This window comes from Lepidothrix coronata, unplaced genomic scaffold, assembly GCF_001604755.1.
Source record: "Lepidothrix coronata isolate B3197 unplaced genomic scaffold, Lepidothrix_coronata-1.0 Scaffold125, whole genome shotgun sequence".
NCBI classification, from domain to species: Eukaryota; Metazoa; Chordata; class Aves; order Passeriformes; family Pipridae; genus Lepidothrix; species Lepidothrix coronata.
In genome coordinates, this window is record NW_016690305.1 from 1,201,771 (window position 1) to 1,217,724 (window position 15,954).

The window sequence follows — 15,954 nt, forward strand, 5'->3', positions numbered from 1 at the left end:
TCACTTCATTTGTGGATTGGCTGTTTTGGTTGAGAAGAGATTCTGATAAAAGTGAAAGTTACCTTTAGATTTCTAAGACAGTTTGGTAGTTAAGATTAATTTTAAAGAATTTTTTGCGACTCACAATAGAGCTACATGAAGTCTTAGTAAGAAGGACTGTGAACTCATGTCGTCCGCCAACAAAGTTAGGGAGAGCTTTTTGATACTCACAAAGCCTGTAATCAAAGTTCATCGTGTTCTGCATATTTTGTTGCATTTTATGTAAAGATAAGGATTTACTCTGACTAGGTTTTCAGTGTTATACATTTTAAAAGCTGCTTAAAATGTGACATAGGCTGATGTGTCAGAAGGCTTGATTCCACTGTGGTGTAACTTGCAATCCTTTTCTTTTCCTCCTGGCCTTTATTGAATTCGTACTTCCCTCTGAGTTAGAAAGTAGATGAAGATTTTGTATTCGTATAAAATGAAAGTTCTTTCCATGTATTTGAACTTGAGTGTAAACCACATTTGGAGTTTAGTTCTTCTTAGAAGGTGCTGATATTTACAATGGAAGAATAGATTTGGTGCAAGGCAGCATCGCCCACTGTGGGAGAATGGGAGCAGTAACTGTCTGTCAGAGGGCTTTAGTACTTCTGTTTTAATGAAAAATAATGACTGCATGGAGAGTCATGGTGCTGCTACAATAATATTAAACTTTTTCTGCTGTGCACAAAAGCTTGATCGTTGGTTCTTGCTTTTCTATGCTCATCTGGGATTTAAATTTTATTTACTGTGGCCAAGTAACTTGCAATCTCTCCAAAAGAAGAGATAGTTGACTGTTGTTTAAATTTGCAGTGTGTTTCTTTCAGATTTAAGTAACTCAAAAGTACCTGTTGTAGTTAACTGATTCTCTTCATGTGCTGACTTATTTTAAGGGCTCTGTTCTCTGCTGGCTGTTGAATATTCCTCAGAAATACTTTAGAAAGTCCATCTTAAAAAAAAAAGAAAAATCCAAGTTAAACCAGGTTTCTGTCCAATAGAAATGTGAACCTTCAATCCTTAATGCTTTATTTGCTTCACTTCAAATCAACCATTGGAATATTTTGTTTTGTTATGAAGTCTTAATTCTTAGCTTTCCCTCCATGGATGGAGTTCATTTTGCACTCCAAAGGCAATAATGTAGAGCAGCTCTCTCTGAAAGGAGTAGCTTTCAGTCATCTATCATATTATTTACCCTAAATATTCTCTCATCCTCTTATTCCCATCATGTTAAGGAGTAATGTGGGAAGAATGACACTCAAAGGTAATAAAACCTTTGAGACAGCTAATCAGTTAAGTTTCTTTAATTACTATTTCGTCTCTAATTTAGAACTCAGATGTAAAGAACTGAAGTTTTAAAATTTCAAACTTTTCTTTCAGGTTCTTAACTTTAAAGAAAAGGGGAATCCTGAGGAATTACTTATGTAGGTCTCAGGTATGTGGGTTTTTCTTTTCCACAATTCTTTTCTGGCTTTCCTTCCCCCAATCCTACTTTATCTATAAATGTTCTTCTTGATGTCCTTACTGATTCTGCTTTAGGCAATTAGAATTAGATAACACATAGTTTTAGTACAGTAATGAATCTGAAATCATGTTTACAGTGTTTGTACAAGTCAGGCTTATATAGAAATCTGTAATGACTTAGCTCTTACACTTTCACCAAGTCACTGCTGTTTCAGGGTTTGAGTTCTGGTTTCACTGTGACTGTTAACAAAGACACACAAATATCTGACACTTCTGAAATATCTGAAAAAGGAGGAACTTGCTGATCTGCCTATGATGGTTATGTAGGTCTTAGTTTAACACTTGTCATTCATGAGATTGTAGTGGATGGGTCAATTTTGTTGAACTTACCAAATTATCAAAGAAGTACCTCTTAAAAGTGGCTGCATATTTCTCCAACAAACTACCTGCTAACTGAAATTTTTTATTTAGAAGGATAACACTGTAAATTTGATTTTTGATGTATTCCTTATTTTATACTGTACTAAAGCCTCATGTTACAGAATTCTTTCAGTTAAAAAAAAAACAAAACTAAGGACATCTCAATTAAAATGTTTATAGATAAAGAGGAGGAAGAAAAGAAAGTAAAGGAATTAGAGAAAAATGCAGTAGTGGTTACCTGAGACCTACTTGGTTTTGTGGATGTCTAATCTTTTAATTATTTGGAAAAGGAAAACTAGAAAACTCCAAAATTACCTACTTGATTTCTTTGAAAACACTTTTTTAGAGACGACTTAGTAAATTAAAAAAGGGGAGGGGAAGCCTATCAGACATACCCAGTAGCATTTAGTCGTTTTACTGTGAAGATGCATGCACTTCTGATATCAGTTACATTCCAAAACATTCTGAGTCATGAACTGTGTGCAGAAGCCCTTTGCACTGCGGGCTGTGGGCAGGGCCTGGCTGTGCTGGGGCTCAGCTCTGCTGCAGAAGGTGCTGAGCTGTGTTGGTGCTGGGTCTGAGGCAGTGTGTCATTGTGTCACCTGTGCTGAGCTCACTGACAGCGGCGGTGCTGCTCGGGGCAGCCCCGCCCGAGCTCCCCACAGCAGGGCTGGAGCGGGTGGTGCCCGTGTGCCCAGGGAGTGGAGGGACACCCCCGGGACCTCAGCTGTGCCTTCTAGTGCAGCACATGGAGCTGCTGGAGGGCTTCTGTGTAACCAGTGTGAGCTGGTCAGCTGTGGGGCTGCTCTCCCTCCCCAAACATCTTCCTTCTCAGGAGTGATTGTCAGTTTGCAGTAACAAGATTAGAAGTTCACTGTCTTGTCAAGTGCTTCTGTAATAATGCTCTATAATTATAATGTCTTCTTACCAAGTCTTTGTGATTTAGTAATTTATTCTGAACAGGTGGTTATATAACCTGCAGCCACACTTCTGACCTTAGAAATATCAGAAATGTTTACTGATACTGGTTGCTTTTGGTTTCGTTCAGTTTTTCACAAAGAATCTCTAAACTGGCAGTCAGGAAGGTGATGAGCCTAATACCTTTAACAGGGGTATTTCAATTAATTTCCTTGGGTTTGTTTAGCAAAATGTCTTATTACTGCTGACATAATTATCAGTAATATTCACCACCTGACATTGAGAGAAGGCAGGCAAACCCACAAAAATTAAATGGTAGGAAAACAAGGATTAAAGAATTTTTGTTACTATAGACATCAATTTCAGTGTAGATCTCTACATTTCAGTACTTCTTAGTGACCTGATCTGTAACCTTCTCTGTAACTGCTGTGAAATCTTGAGTTTCCTGTTCTGTTCCCAGCTGCAATTTTCTTTAATAGTCAGGGAAAATCATGTACCTGTGATTGGTTTATGTGGGAGATACAGGAGAGGGCAATCAAAGTGATTTTTTGGTAAGGGAATAAAAGCAGTAAATAAAATTCTGTAACAAGCTGAGAGTTGAGTGTGTATGGTCATCCTCAGTTCTGTAACTTCTTAGTCTTCCTGTTTACTTATTTAAAATTCCAAATTCAGGTTTTAACAGAACCATGTTTCCTTTCTGTGAGGAGGAAGAAGTACTGCATAATACCAGCAGGATTCAAAAGATGCATCGCTGTAGAAACAGGACCAAGCAGCAAGAGAAACAACTCAGATTGTCCCAGCAGCTGTTTGTAGTTAGTGTTAAGTAATGTGGAAATAGCAAAGTTGTATTTGAAGTGCCTGTTTTAAAATTGCGTAGTCCCAGAGTTTTTTCATTGTGCAGTAACTTTCTGTTAGTCATTTTGCAGTAATTCAGAAGATCTTTATCAAGTGTTAGCCAAGGGAATAAATGCATAGGGTCCAAAGTCTTAAAAAGCAGTGCTGTTTGCCACCTAGAATAGTACTGGAGGGAGTAGTTCCTAAAAGCAATTAAAATTAGTTTTATTTAAAATTCCTCCTGAATCATGCATTTTAAAGATTAATAGTGTTGTTTGTTTTAGCATAGCTATACCTGCATTATTTTGTATGGCTAAGAATGTGAGAGTTGAATGACTATAGAAAATAAAAGTAGACAGAAAGTCTGTTTCCAAGGAAATTAAATTACAGATAAAAAGGATTTGGAAACAACAGGACATAACGGGTCTTAACCAGGACAATAAAAACTCAGTTTTCTCCAAGTGGAAGGAGTTCATAGCTGGGACAAAATCAGCCCTGAGGAGTTGAGTTGGGTGTGCAGAAGAGAAGTTCCTGGTACAATATTGTTGTTTTCAGCTGAAAATAGGATTATGGTGGCAGTGGATGTGAGAGGTGTGCTGGGTTAATGGATTGGGTGTCCAAGAGCCTCATTCTTATTCTCAGGTAAATGCAAGGGAGATTTTTTCCCAAGCAGAAATTAGGTGTTGTAGGAAAGATAAAAGACAATGTTGTCAGTAGTTAGACTTGACAAGGTGGCTTGTGAAAGGTTCTTCCAAAAATGGAGCATGTGGCTCAGTAGTTTTTGCTGAGTAGAAAGGACAAAGGATTGTGTTTCAGTTCTCAAGTTCTCAGATGGGTGTCTGTGTGCGTGGTTTATCTCCAGTGTGTGGATAAGCATGGGAGCTGTCAGTTTAAGGGAGACAAGTGTCAAATCTGTTCTTACATTCTTACACATTGAAACACAAAACTTGCTAACAATAATACTCTGAAAGGTCTGACTAAAAATTTTTACCTGTTTTTTGGTAGGCTTTTGGTCATGGCTTGTTCTTAAATAGGTTTCCTGGGCAAAGAAGGAAGAGGCACTAACTCTCTTGAGCTTCACTTGAAGCATAATGCATGTGCAGCTTCAGTAAAATGTATTTCATACAGAAAATATCTGCTTGAGATCTTAAGGAAAATAAAATGACAAATGCAAGGTACTGTTTCTTGCTTTGTTACTGAGGATCTGAACTAAACCATTTTGAAGGCCTGACCTTTTAAAATAAAGGTACTAAGCCTTTACCCTTGAGGAACTGCACCCCTCTTGAACATGTTTATTTAAGTGGTTTTTAAATTCTGGTACCATTTCCAAAACATGATTGAGCCGCAGGACAGACAAACTTCCATTGATCTCTTAATGTTTTTCTTGAGCTGAAGTATTTGATAGTATTTGACGCAAATTGTCTAATTATTTCTGTGTAGAAAGTATTTCAGTTTGCAGTATCTTGGAGGAAGGACAAGCAAAAACTCAGAACATCTTTTTCTTTACTTGTTAAGGTTTTTTTTGCTTAGTTGCCTGAGATTATCTTTCTGTTTCAGAATGAACACAGCGATGGAGAAGATGATGGGCAAGTGGGAGAGCCTCATATGACAGACTCTGAAAATGAAGATGTCCCAAGGCAAAAGGACAGTGATTCAGATAATGAGGAGCCTCCAAATCACAATGTGAGTGATTCAGACAATGAAGCAGCTCACGGAGGGAAAGACAGTGATTCTGATACTGAGGACCATCCAAACCGGCCTTTAAGTGACTCTGAAAACGAGGAGGCCTTAAATCATCGAGCGAGTGACTCTGATAATGGAGACCCTCCCAGGGATCCCAGTAGTGATTTTGAAAACGAGGAATCACACAAGCAGCCGGGCAGCGACTCGGAGAGCGAGGAGCTCCAGAAGCAGCCGGGCAGCGACTCGGAGAGCGAGGAGCTCCGCAAACGACCGGCCAGCGACTCGGAGAGCGAGGATGTGGCCAGGCACAAACAGATAGAGTCTGAGGAGAGCGAGGGGGAGGACAGGAAGGAGGAGGTGCAGAATGACTCTCATCATTCGGATAATGAACATGTACGGGAAGGATTTCAGGGCTCTGACAGTGAAGATGAAGCTCCTAAGAGACGTAAAATATCGGACAGTGATGAAGATGAGAAAGAGGAGGAGAAGACGGTGAAGAGGAAAACAGCCATACTTTCTGACAGCGAGGATGAGAGTGAGAAAACACGTAAGGATACTGTGAAGTGATGTGAAAGTAAATTCATTGTATCCATGTGAATAAAGCATCTAAGTGAGAAACCATAAATCAGGTTTGGTTTTAGAGCAAAATTTTGTAGAGGCTGTTAGTCTAACTGCTTTGCTGTGTGAATATCTATCTAATACTTTTGAATAATAAGTAGGTGTAACAGAAGAGAAGACAGTAGTGGTCTTGCTTTATGCTGGCATTGGTTGTCATGATAGTTTGTTATTTCTCTACTTTGTTGTTCTCTCTCTAGTCTTTTTTTTCCTGTGGGTTTTACCTTATTTTCGTGTACTGACGGTGAGATTCAGATTTGAAATTACAATTTTTTATGGATAGATGTGGATAGGTCTTTTATGGATAGATAGATAAATCCAGTTTCTGATTTAATTAAACAGAGTTTAGAATTTATATGCTTTTAAGAAATGGCAATGATTTTGTGTAGGAAGACTAGTCAGGGAATAGATTTTTGAGAGTACCAGTTGTATCCTCTGTTACTGGGACATGTAGTAATGCTTCTCTCTGCTGGCAGCTGCAAAAAAGGTACGAATCCTTTCTGATGTGGAAGAATCAGATAGTGATGCTGCTTCAGAGAAGTCTGAAAAAAGGAAGAAAAACATTGTATCGGATAGTGAGGAGGAAGAAGAAGAAGAAGAAGAAAGAAAAGAAAATGCTGGGAAGAAGAAAGAAGAGAAGGATCTGTTTGGCAGTGACAGTGAATCTGGAAATGAACAAGAGTAAGTGCTTCTGGGATTATGAATTCTTTCAGGGTGGCAGGTAGTGAGAGTGATGTTGAATGGAGAATGGATGAATCTCAACCAGGGAATGAATGACTGTCCACCTTCGTTGGTGGTGTGAAGAGGAAGGTCAGTAGTAGGAGGCAGAACTAAAGGGGGATCTCCACACCATCACTGGAGATTTTGCAGAAAAGGCACATCTCACTGTTGCCATCCAAATAGCTAAATGTTGCTGTTTCCTTCACAGGAACCTGATTGCAGATATATTTGGAGAATCTGGTGATGAGGAAGAGGAGGAATTTACAGTAAGTGTTATTGTGGATGTCTCCCGTTCACTTACTAGATCTGATCTTGAAGGGGGGAATGCTTATGCTGTACAAGATCAGCTTTGTATCTGCCGGACTCACTGGGGTAGTCTTGGGGTTAAATAATATTTACACCTCTTCTGTTGGGAGAGATGTTGGCATGACAGTCACAGGTGGAATCAGAAAGACTTTGCTCTTCTTTCTAGATCCTCTGCAGACTTGTCAGTGTCAGGTGCCTGAGTAGATGCTCAATCTTAATCCATACACTGATTTACACTGTCTTTACCCATCAGGGTTTTAACCAGGAGGATTTGGAGGAAGAGAAGGGTGATGGAGACATGAAGGAGACAGCAGATGAATCAGACTCTGATGATAACATCAAAAGAGGGAAGCAGTAAGTCAGTGTGTTACATACTCATTTGTTAATGCAAGATTTTGGTGAAAGGGCTCCTCCAAAGACTGGCTGGAATTCTTAGCTTAGAAAGGTCTGGGACTGTATTTCTGCAGTGTTCTCATGAACTAGGACAAGGTCCTGTCCCAGCTTGTGCAGTTTGGTCAGTGGCAGTCCAGAGCAGATTACTTGTCCTGCTGCTTCAGAGACAAGATTTCATAGCTCACATCAAAACCTCAGTGAAATCAAACAAGCGTTAGCAGTTCAGCGTTGGGGTCATAGGTGTGTTTTCTCTGCTGGTGCAAGACTTGCCATCAGCATGTTTTCGGTTTCCTTTCTGGCTGCTCCAGTAGCATCAGAGCAGTGTATGGCAGGTATAGGAAAGCTAAATGTTTGTCAGCTGCAGTGCCAGCTTGAGGACATTTTGAACCCTGAATATTATATGTGTGCACATGTTGGCCGTTGCAGCAAGGTCCAAGGGCATCTTGGAGCCATTGGAGCCCTTTGCTAATTTTCCATTTTGCACACTGAGGATAACTAATTATCTCACAGGGACCTTGAGGCATAGTGTTTGTACACGATGGAAATGCAAAATTGTCCAACTCTCTCGTATTTCAGCATGGACTTCATGTCAGATTTTGACATGATGCTCCAACGGAAGAAGAGTATGAGCGGCAAGCGCCGGCGGAACCGCGATGGTGGGACGTTCATCAGTGACGCAGATGACGTGGTCAGTGCCATGATTGTCAAGATGAATGAAGCTGCTGAGGTGAGTTTTCCAGGCTCCAAAGGCACCTCAAAATTCAGCTCCATTCTAAGGGAAAATCTTGTGATCGGTAAGATACAAAAATCTGGCTTGTATTTCGGAGGAGTGATCTGTACACATCGGAAAGCTTTCAGTATCTGTGTAACTGTTTAAATGTTATTTTACTATTCTGAATTAAAACATTTATTCTGTTGAAATTTCGAGAGAATACTAATTTTAAAAATTAAAATCAGTTAATTTGCTCAGCTGAGATCAGCTGTTCTATAAAAAGGGATATATATGTGCTCTGTAAACTATATACAAGTGTATCAAACACTGGGAAAGGGACTGTGCATTAATTTCATTATATGATTACTGGCATATGTTGTACTTCGGTTATTTTTTCCTGAGAAGGACCCTTTTCTAAACTGAGTGACAGTGCTGTGGTAAATGACAGAGCAACAGAATCACGGGAAGTTCTGCCTTGGCAGCCTGCCTTTTTTGAGGAGAAATGTTTAATATGTTACTGTGCAAGGTTTATTGGGGTCTTGCCTTCTGTCAGGTGTCTTCTGTTATTTTGTTGAGAAGCAATCAAATGAACAAACAGCACGGTGAAACATTAAAATCAATTTGAGGGGATATAAGAACTTGAGAAAGAGGAAGTTCAAAAATAGCAATAACAAAAACATTTTCCTGAGAACAAGATCAGAAGGATAGTGAGTTCAGGGGGACAGGGAGAGTGAGAAAGCATTCTGGGAGATAACTGGGACTTCCTTGGTCTTGGCAAGAAAGTCTTTCTTTGGACGAGATGGCAGCCAGATGTTTCAAATGAGGCAGTAAAGTTTGAAATACTGGAGCACGAAGAGGGGAAGAGACGCATTAGAAGAATCTCCTCCCTTGCAATAAAAAAAACCATTGTGCAGAAAGAACCTTCAGTGGATTAAGATGAGCAGAAAGGAATTACCACAGTCATGAAGTGGGGAAAAAAATGTAAATTTAGGGGGACACTCCTAATGTGATGCTTTTAAGGAAAATGTTGACTAAAGTGTGATTAACTTGTGCTGATTCTTCAACTCCCTACAGGAGGATCGACAGCTGAATACACAAAAGAAACCAGCACTAAAGAAATTAACTTTGCTACCAACTGTAGTTATGCATCTCAAAAAGTGAGTTGTTATTTTTCCAGTTAATTATAACCTTGGGGAATATTCAGAATCTGTTAGATTTCACGGAGTGACACTGCAGCTCTACAGAACATGCAGTAAAGCAGTTTTTTTTCTTCCAAGTAAATGTTGGAGCTAGGTGACCTCAAAAACCTAAACTTACATGTGATTTTTGCCTGTTAATTTAACGTGAAACAAACTCAAATGCACTATTGTGCTTAAGGAACACATCCACATCTTAAGATTTTGTTATATTACATGACTCTGGGGATTCTCTTTAAACTTTCTAGGCAGGACCTCAAAGAAACTTTCATCGATAGTGGTGTTATGTCTGCCATCAAAGAGTGGCTTTCTCCTCTTCCAGACCGAAGTCTGCCAGCACTAAAGATACGGGAGGAGCTTCTGAAGATCCTGCAAGAGGTTTGGAACTGACTTTTAACATTTGATTCGTGGCTTCTCCGTGGTTTTATAGTCACGTGCTTTAGGGAAATGTTTGGTGATAAATGAACTGCCAGTGGGCTGTGCAGTGAAACACACAGGGAAGCAAACTGCAGAACAGATATGTTTGCATAAAAGAATTTAGATGGTTTAGCCCTGCCTGGCTGTTTCAGGTTTATATGCAAAGTTTAGTGAACAGTCATTTGCTGTGTTTCCCTGAAGTTTTTTCTCTCGTGGTCCCTTCCTTTTCCAGCCTGTTAAAGTGTGCAGTGCCCAGGAAGGCCCGTCACATTCAGTGTAGGCTGTCAGTGTCTGTAGCTAAGCTGATTGCCTGAGTGCTTTTGCCTCCTAACTTGTTATTTTTGTAGAGTGAATGCTTTGAAGGGATTAACTCAGTTTTGGGGTAGTGTAAGCTAAAGAGCATTTGGAGTAAAAAAGTTCTGGAAACCTACTTCATTTTGTGTATGAACCCAAGAATGTTAAGGCAGATTTCTAGTTTTTGGTGTTTGACACTTTAAACAATTTCTAGTGGGACAATGAAAAAGATTAATTTTTTGAGCTTATTGTGAAGGTGAGTTTTGGTCTTTTTGTGAAGTTCAGTGATGCCAGTAATGTTCAGGCATAATTTCTTGCTATTTTCTGACTTTTCCTACCCTGCAGCTGCCCAGTGTGAGCCAAGAGACCCTGAAGCACAGTGGGATTGGACGGGCTGTGATGTATCTCTACAAACACCCCAAAGAGTCGAGACCAAACAAGGACATGGCAGGGAAGCTGATCAGTATGTAGACCTGTCTTCACTTTGTGTTGCTGAGATTGGAATCTCTGCATCAATCTCTAGTGCACACTTTTTGCTGTTGTCTGTAGTGGAATTAATTCTGCCGTGTAGGAACCTCATTGATCTGTTCCATCACTTTGTAGAGCTCTTAACAGACACTGTTACAGGAAATAAACAGGACAAGGTGCATGCACAAGTTCATTCTTGTCCTAAGTCAGATGGCATTTATGCCCTGGTCCTCTCTTGGTTTGTTGTCCAGACCCTCATGTATGTGCTGCAAAGGCAGGAGGGTGCTGCCAGAGGGCTGTTTATTCCATGGACTTCAGAGAGGACTTGGCTGACTGAGAGTTTACCACTGGAGTGGCTGCAGACTGAGGATGGACTTACGTTCTTTAGGAACTCTTCTGCGTATTTCTAAAACAGCATCTTGGTGTGCAGGAGCTCCTGACACTGAGTATTCTGAGAGCTCAGAGGGATTCCAAAAGAACAGGCAACAGCAAGACTTCAGGGATGTCTTACTGTCCCCAAGGCTGGATTTCCATGAAGTATTAAGGGCTCAAATCATTTGTTTGGTTGAAAGGAAGCACAAATACTTGCCGTAAACTTTAAAAGCTGTACTTGGATCACCGGAATGGTTTGAGAGAAACTTCAGAGGCCTGACCATTGTGTTAACCAGTTATTTTTTTAATAGATGAATGGTCTCGACCCATCTTTGGCCTTACCTCAAACTACAAAGGCATGACCAGAGAAGAGAGGGAACAGAGAGATTTGGAACAGATGCCTCATCGAAGGAAATTGAGCAGGTAGGAGTAGCAGGCAGAAACACAAAATCCTTCTTTCTAAGACTCCATCAAGAAAAATGTTGTGTAAATATTAAGGAAACAGAAGGATAATAAGTTGTGACCTCTCTTTCCTTTTACCACACTTTGTTTTTTTAAAATTTCTGCCTTTCTCTGTGTATAGATGCTTAAAAACACTTGTTTTTCTTGCAGCTCTGGTGGGCAGACTCCCCGCAGAGACCTGGAGAAAGTGTTAACTGGAGAGGAAAAGTAGGTTGGGGTTTTTTTCAAAAAAAATTGATTTAAGTATTTTGGTGGTACTACCAATATGGAAATTGTGTGGGGGTTTTAGAGGCAGTGGTATGCAGTGTGTTTCAGAGGAGAACACACTGCACTGCTGTACTTCTTTCTGGATATGTCCGTAACAGTCACATCCTTTTTTCCTGCAGGGCCCTCAGGCCCGGGGATCCCGGGTTCTGTGCCCGTGCGAGGGTGCCCATGCCCTCCAACAAGGACTATGTGGTCAGGCCAAAGTGGAACGTGGAGATGGAGTCCTCCAGGGTAAGTGCTGGCATTCTCCTGGTGACTGTCCTAAGCCTGGGGATCTGTCACTATTGCCATGCACAGTAGGGTAGTTCTTTTAAGGGGCTCTTCTAATGGGAGTAGACAGTAAGTTCTCTGTCGAGTGGGCTGTTCTAAGCTCATCAAATGCTTTCACTCAGGTTTCATTGCTTCTCTGACAAGAGATTTTTGAGATAACTGTTGCAGAGTTTCTCTCTTGGCTAAGAATCTGATCACAGGCCTCTTGCTTTAGAGCATTCTGACCTAAACCTGCAGTTCAATACCTCTGTCACTGCACTGATATTTTTATACCTCTCCCCAGAACATTATTGTGTTCTGATAATATTCCAGTTTGGGAAACCTTCGAGGTTTTGGTAAACTTGAATAGCTTCGGTGGAGGCCTTTGTGTTTCTTTCTGTGGTTCATCCATCTGCCTTGTACAGTTTCAGTTAAAAGGGGTGTACGTGGTAGAGAATGTGTAAATGGAAGAAGTAACAATTGCTGTGCTTGCTGCTGTTCTCTCTCCTTCTGTGCATTAATTGAGATGTTGTTTCTAGCCCGGGACTATTAAGAGAGGTATTAGTCGCTTGGAAAAGCACAAGAGACGGTTTGCTGAACAGAAACGACTCAGCAAAGTGCATCGGGCCATCAAGTTCAGCATTGAAGGCAACAGGATGCCCCTGTAGCCATGCCACTGCCTTCCCAAGTTGGAGAGGTATCCCTCGAGGGAGGTGTGAACAGTGCATGTGCTTCAGCTGTTGGCAGTTTGCACATGCAGGACAGCAGTGTGTACACCCTAACCTAAACCTGGAAAACTCTCCTTGTATTCTCTCGTGTCTGTACTGTGACCTACAAGGCAACTTGTACAGGAGAAAACAGGCTGTAGCACATAACACCTGCCATGGCACCTGCCTGCACAGCGTCAGGGTACCCAGATGACAGGTGTCCAGTGAAAATACCTGTGCTCAGTACCAGCTTTGCACCACCTGTGGTTTTAAGTGCTGTTCTGACACAACTGGGTTTTCCAGGTTTACCTGAACCGACACATGGGAATTCTTAGCCCTTGGTCCAGAACCTCGTGTCACTGCACACCAACATCTGTGGCTGATCTTTGAGGGGGGCACAGGGAGGTGTTTTTCACACCTCTTTCAAGGAAGCAGAGTGATGTGATAGTGTGAAGAGACTTTAGGAGTGGTTGATGGGAGGCAGAGAATGAGACCGGGGGAGAAGAAACACCCCATTGTGAGTGTGGGGTGGGAGAAGATGCATCAGTGTGGGAATTGTTTTGACAATTCCTGGTCTGCATTTCAGTGCTTTGAGCAGGGCTGCTACAAGCTTACAGTGACAGGAAGAGATGAGCACAAGTGATAGATAACTGTTGAGTTTAAGCTTCATATTTATTTGTTTAAAAAAAATATTTTCTTAAAAATCACTGTGAAACTTCAGCTATAATTTCAATGAGTAGTGAACAGTTTTATGAATAAAGTTTATTTAAAATCAGTGTGTCAGGGGCACCTTCCTCAGTTTCTAATGGATGTGTTTTGTCAGATACTGTGTAGCATGTTTTGGATATCTCTGTTTCTCCTAAACTTAAAGGTGTGGCGTTTTCATTGTTTATTATTTCTGTTGTCTAGTTAGGGGAAATTGCCTTCTAGGAAGTATGGGCTATGGCTTGGAAGGTCCTTGCTGTTTGTCTTCAGTGATGTTTTGTTACAGCATCACTATACTTAATCTGGGCAGGATAACTGCTGCACTGTCTGCTTTTCACTTGCAGTTCAAATACAGAGATGAGATGCAATAACTTCTAAGAGCTTGTATGGTCAGCTTAGCATTTCTCTGGCTTCTCCCTACACACTTCTCCCAGTAATCTCTTGCTTTATAAGGACTAATCCATGACCTTTAAAATAAATGGCAGTTTGGAAATGCTGTGTCAGCCTCAGTCACAGTGTATCCGTGTCTGAACTCCCCCAGGAAGCCCTTTTGGGTGGCACTGGTGCACTGTGGCTCTGACACACCTCCAGCCAGTAGAGAGAAAACTTGCAAACTGTACCCAGCAAACAGGGTGATGACTGAGTGGCTCTGCCTCCACACGGGCCGTGCAGATCCTGGGGGAAGCCTTTCCCCGCTCTGGGGAAGGACAGACACACCAGCCAGGCCCCGGTGTGACCTCGCATGCGCCGCTTGCCTGGGGCCTCTGGGACGTCTGCTTTTTTTTCAGTGGTAATTATTAGTTTTATTTTTTAAGTTCCAGGGGACCTCTAAGAAAGGGGTGAGTCGACTGGACAAACAGATGCGGAAATTCACAGATATCAGGAAAAAAAGCAGATCGGCCCATGCAGTGAAAATCAGCATTGAGGGTAATAAGATGCCATTGTGACCCTTCACAGAATACCCCATGAGCTCTGCTGTAAGACAGTGCACCCACAGACTCTTTGGAGACCTTTAAATTTTTTTTACAACTTGTTTGGGGTTTTTTTAAGTGAATCTTTGAATTGTTGGTTCAGGTTCTGGTAGAAGATGTTGTCTGAGGACTGTGAATATGAAGACTTCTTTCTCCTGATAGTATTTAACTGGCCCTATCATGTCCTTTGTACAGATCATGTATTTGTTGTATTGCAACACTTCAGACAATAAAACATCTTCTGTTTTTTTTGGGCTGCTTGTTGATTACTCAGGGGAAGGTGTGCACAGACCACCTTGGATGTGGAAAAGCTGTGAATGGTTAATTTTCAGAGTTGTCCAGTTCCTCTTTATTCAGTGATTTATTAATCAGTTATTATGTCTTTAGAGATTACATGTATTGCTTTTGATTAGAAATACTGACCATTTTCCACACAAAGGATTTTATTTTTCATGAAGACTGATGTAAAGTTCAGGAAAGCCCAGCAGACCAACCACTAAAAATTCCAGCAGTTTCCAGCTAAAATGTTTCTGTAGCTCAGTAGTGACTTTGCAAAAGGTTTGTTTTACCAGTGGGAAGGAGAAGGTTCCTGTCTCTGTGTTAAGGGGGATCATGCTGCTATTTCTTTGTCCCTGCAGCTACAGAACAACAGCAGAGCAACATCTGGTCATGTTGCTTCTTTGCCTTTACCTCCACAAATGGTTGTCTCTGCTGAGCTTGCCTACAAGAAGAGGACTCTCCTCCTTGCACGGATAACTGGCAGTTGGAATTTCTTCAGTAAGAAAGTTGCCTTCCTTCCAGAGGAGCGAAGCCTGTTTGCTGTGATGTGTGTTCTGTAATTCTGGGACTTCTTTGAGGTGGGGATTATGGTGTTTGGGTGAGCTACTGCTGGCACTGGTAAGGGGTGAATGCAAGAGTGTGGAGAGTCACATGTGAAATGTGGCCCTTTGAGATTGGAGGGAGTAACAGTAACAGAGCTGTGTGCTGGGACAACTTCAGGAGGAGGATGCCTGTGCTGGCTGGGGCACGAGAGGGATTCTGCTCCTAAGACAACTTCACCTACTCTCCCCAGGTATGTGTATGCTGCAGTAACTGCCTCAGGGGTGTGTTTTTAGCATGCTGAGACCTTCAGGGATTTGTGGGTTTTTTTTCCAATTTTATTGAAAGCCAGGGCCTTCCTTACTGCCATAGTGGCAGGTGCAACTGTGAAGAACAAGGAAACTGTGCAGAGCTGTTCATAGCCAGGGTCTGTTTGGCCCTAAAAGTCCAATAGATTCTTTTTTCTTCCCCCATTTTTTTTTTTTTGTAGTTCTGGTGCTTCAGTCTAGTCTTCTAGTCACGGGGCTACGGGCTACTTTTAAATCCTAGGAGATGTTTCATTGAGGTACTGGGCTTGGTGGTCTTGTGCAAGGCCTAATTCAAATTCTTCCTATCAAAATTCATCATAATAGCTCAACACCATGTGTTCTCTGAGGCAAACAGAATGGTTCTGTTTCTTGTGGAATGGTAACAATGGAGTGTGCTGGGGGGTGTAATTAAAACGTCAGTCAGTTGTAGGAGAGGTCACAAAATCAAAACTTGACATGGATCACCTGTTGAGAATTTTACTGCACAATCCTTTAATCTTCCTGGAGCTGGGTGGATTCCTGCTCCGTTTATGCCCAGTTCCACATAGACTTTTTTGTATCAGAAAACATTTGTAGTTTAGTAAACTGACGTCCTTGGTTCCGGAACTTCAGAGCTCCCTCCCTGCTGCGTTCAGC

At 41.4% G+C, this 15,954-nt stretch overlaps 1 protein-coding gene across 3 annotated transcripts in view; it reads left to right on the forward strand.

Annotated features, from left to right (window-relative positions):
* The window catches only part of IWS1 (IWS1, SUPT6H interacting protein), a 15,739-nt gene extending 1,297 nt beyond the window's left edge, over positions 1 to 14,442 (forward strand). For 2 of the 3 annotated variants that reach the window (XM_017826219.1, XM_017826218.1), the window contains exons 2-14: positions 1,399 to 1,453; positions 5,212 to 5,884; positions 6,429 to 6,633; positions 6,881 to 6,938; positions 7,232 to 7,332; positions 7,948 to 8,098; positions 9,158 to 9,240; positions 9,528 to 9,657; positions 10,336 to 10,453; positions 11,142 to 11,253; positions 11,443 to 11,499; positions 11,679 to 11,790; positions 14,036 to 14,442. In XM_017826219.1, coding sequence (XP_017681708.1) covers positions 5,260 to 5,884; positions 6,429 to 6,633; positions 6,881 to 6,938; positions 7,232 to 7,332; positions 7,948 to 8,098; positions 9,158 to 9,240; positions 9,528 to 9,657; positions 10,336 to 10,453; positions 11,142 to 11,253; positions 11,443 to 11,499; positions 11,679 to 11,790; positions 14,036 to 14,167 — 1,884 coding nt within the window. In that variant the 5' untranslated portion in view covers positions 1,399 to 1,453; positions 5,212 to 5,259 and the 3' untranslated portion in view covers positions 14,168 to 14,442. The remainder of the gene's footprint in view (positions 1 to 1,398; positions 1,454 to 5,211; positions 5,885 to 6,428; positions 6,634 to 6,880; positions 6,939 to 7,231; positions 7,333 to 7,947; positions 8,099 to 9,157; positions 9,241 to 9,527; positions 9,658 to 10,335; positions 10,454 to 11,141; positions 11,254 to 11,442; positions 11,500 to 11,678; positions 11,791 to 14,035) is intronic. The other variant, XM_017826217.1, reaches the window with a different exon arrangement.
* Positions 14,443 to 15,954: the final 1,512 nt, after the last annotated feature.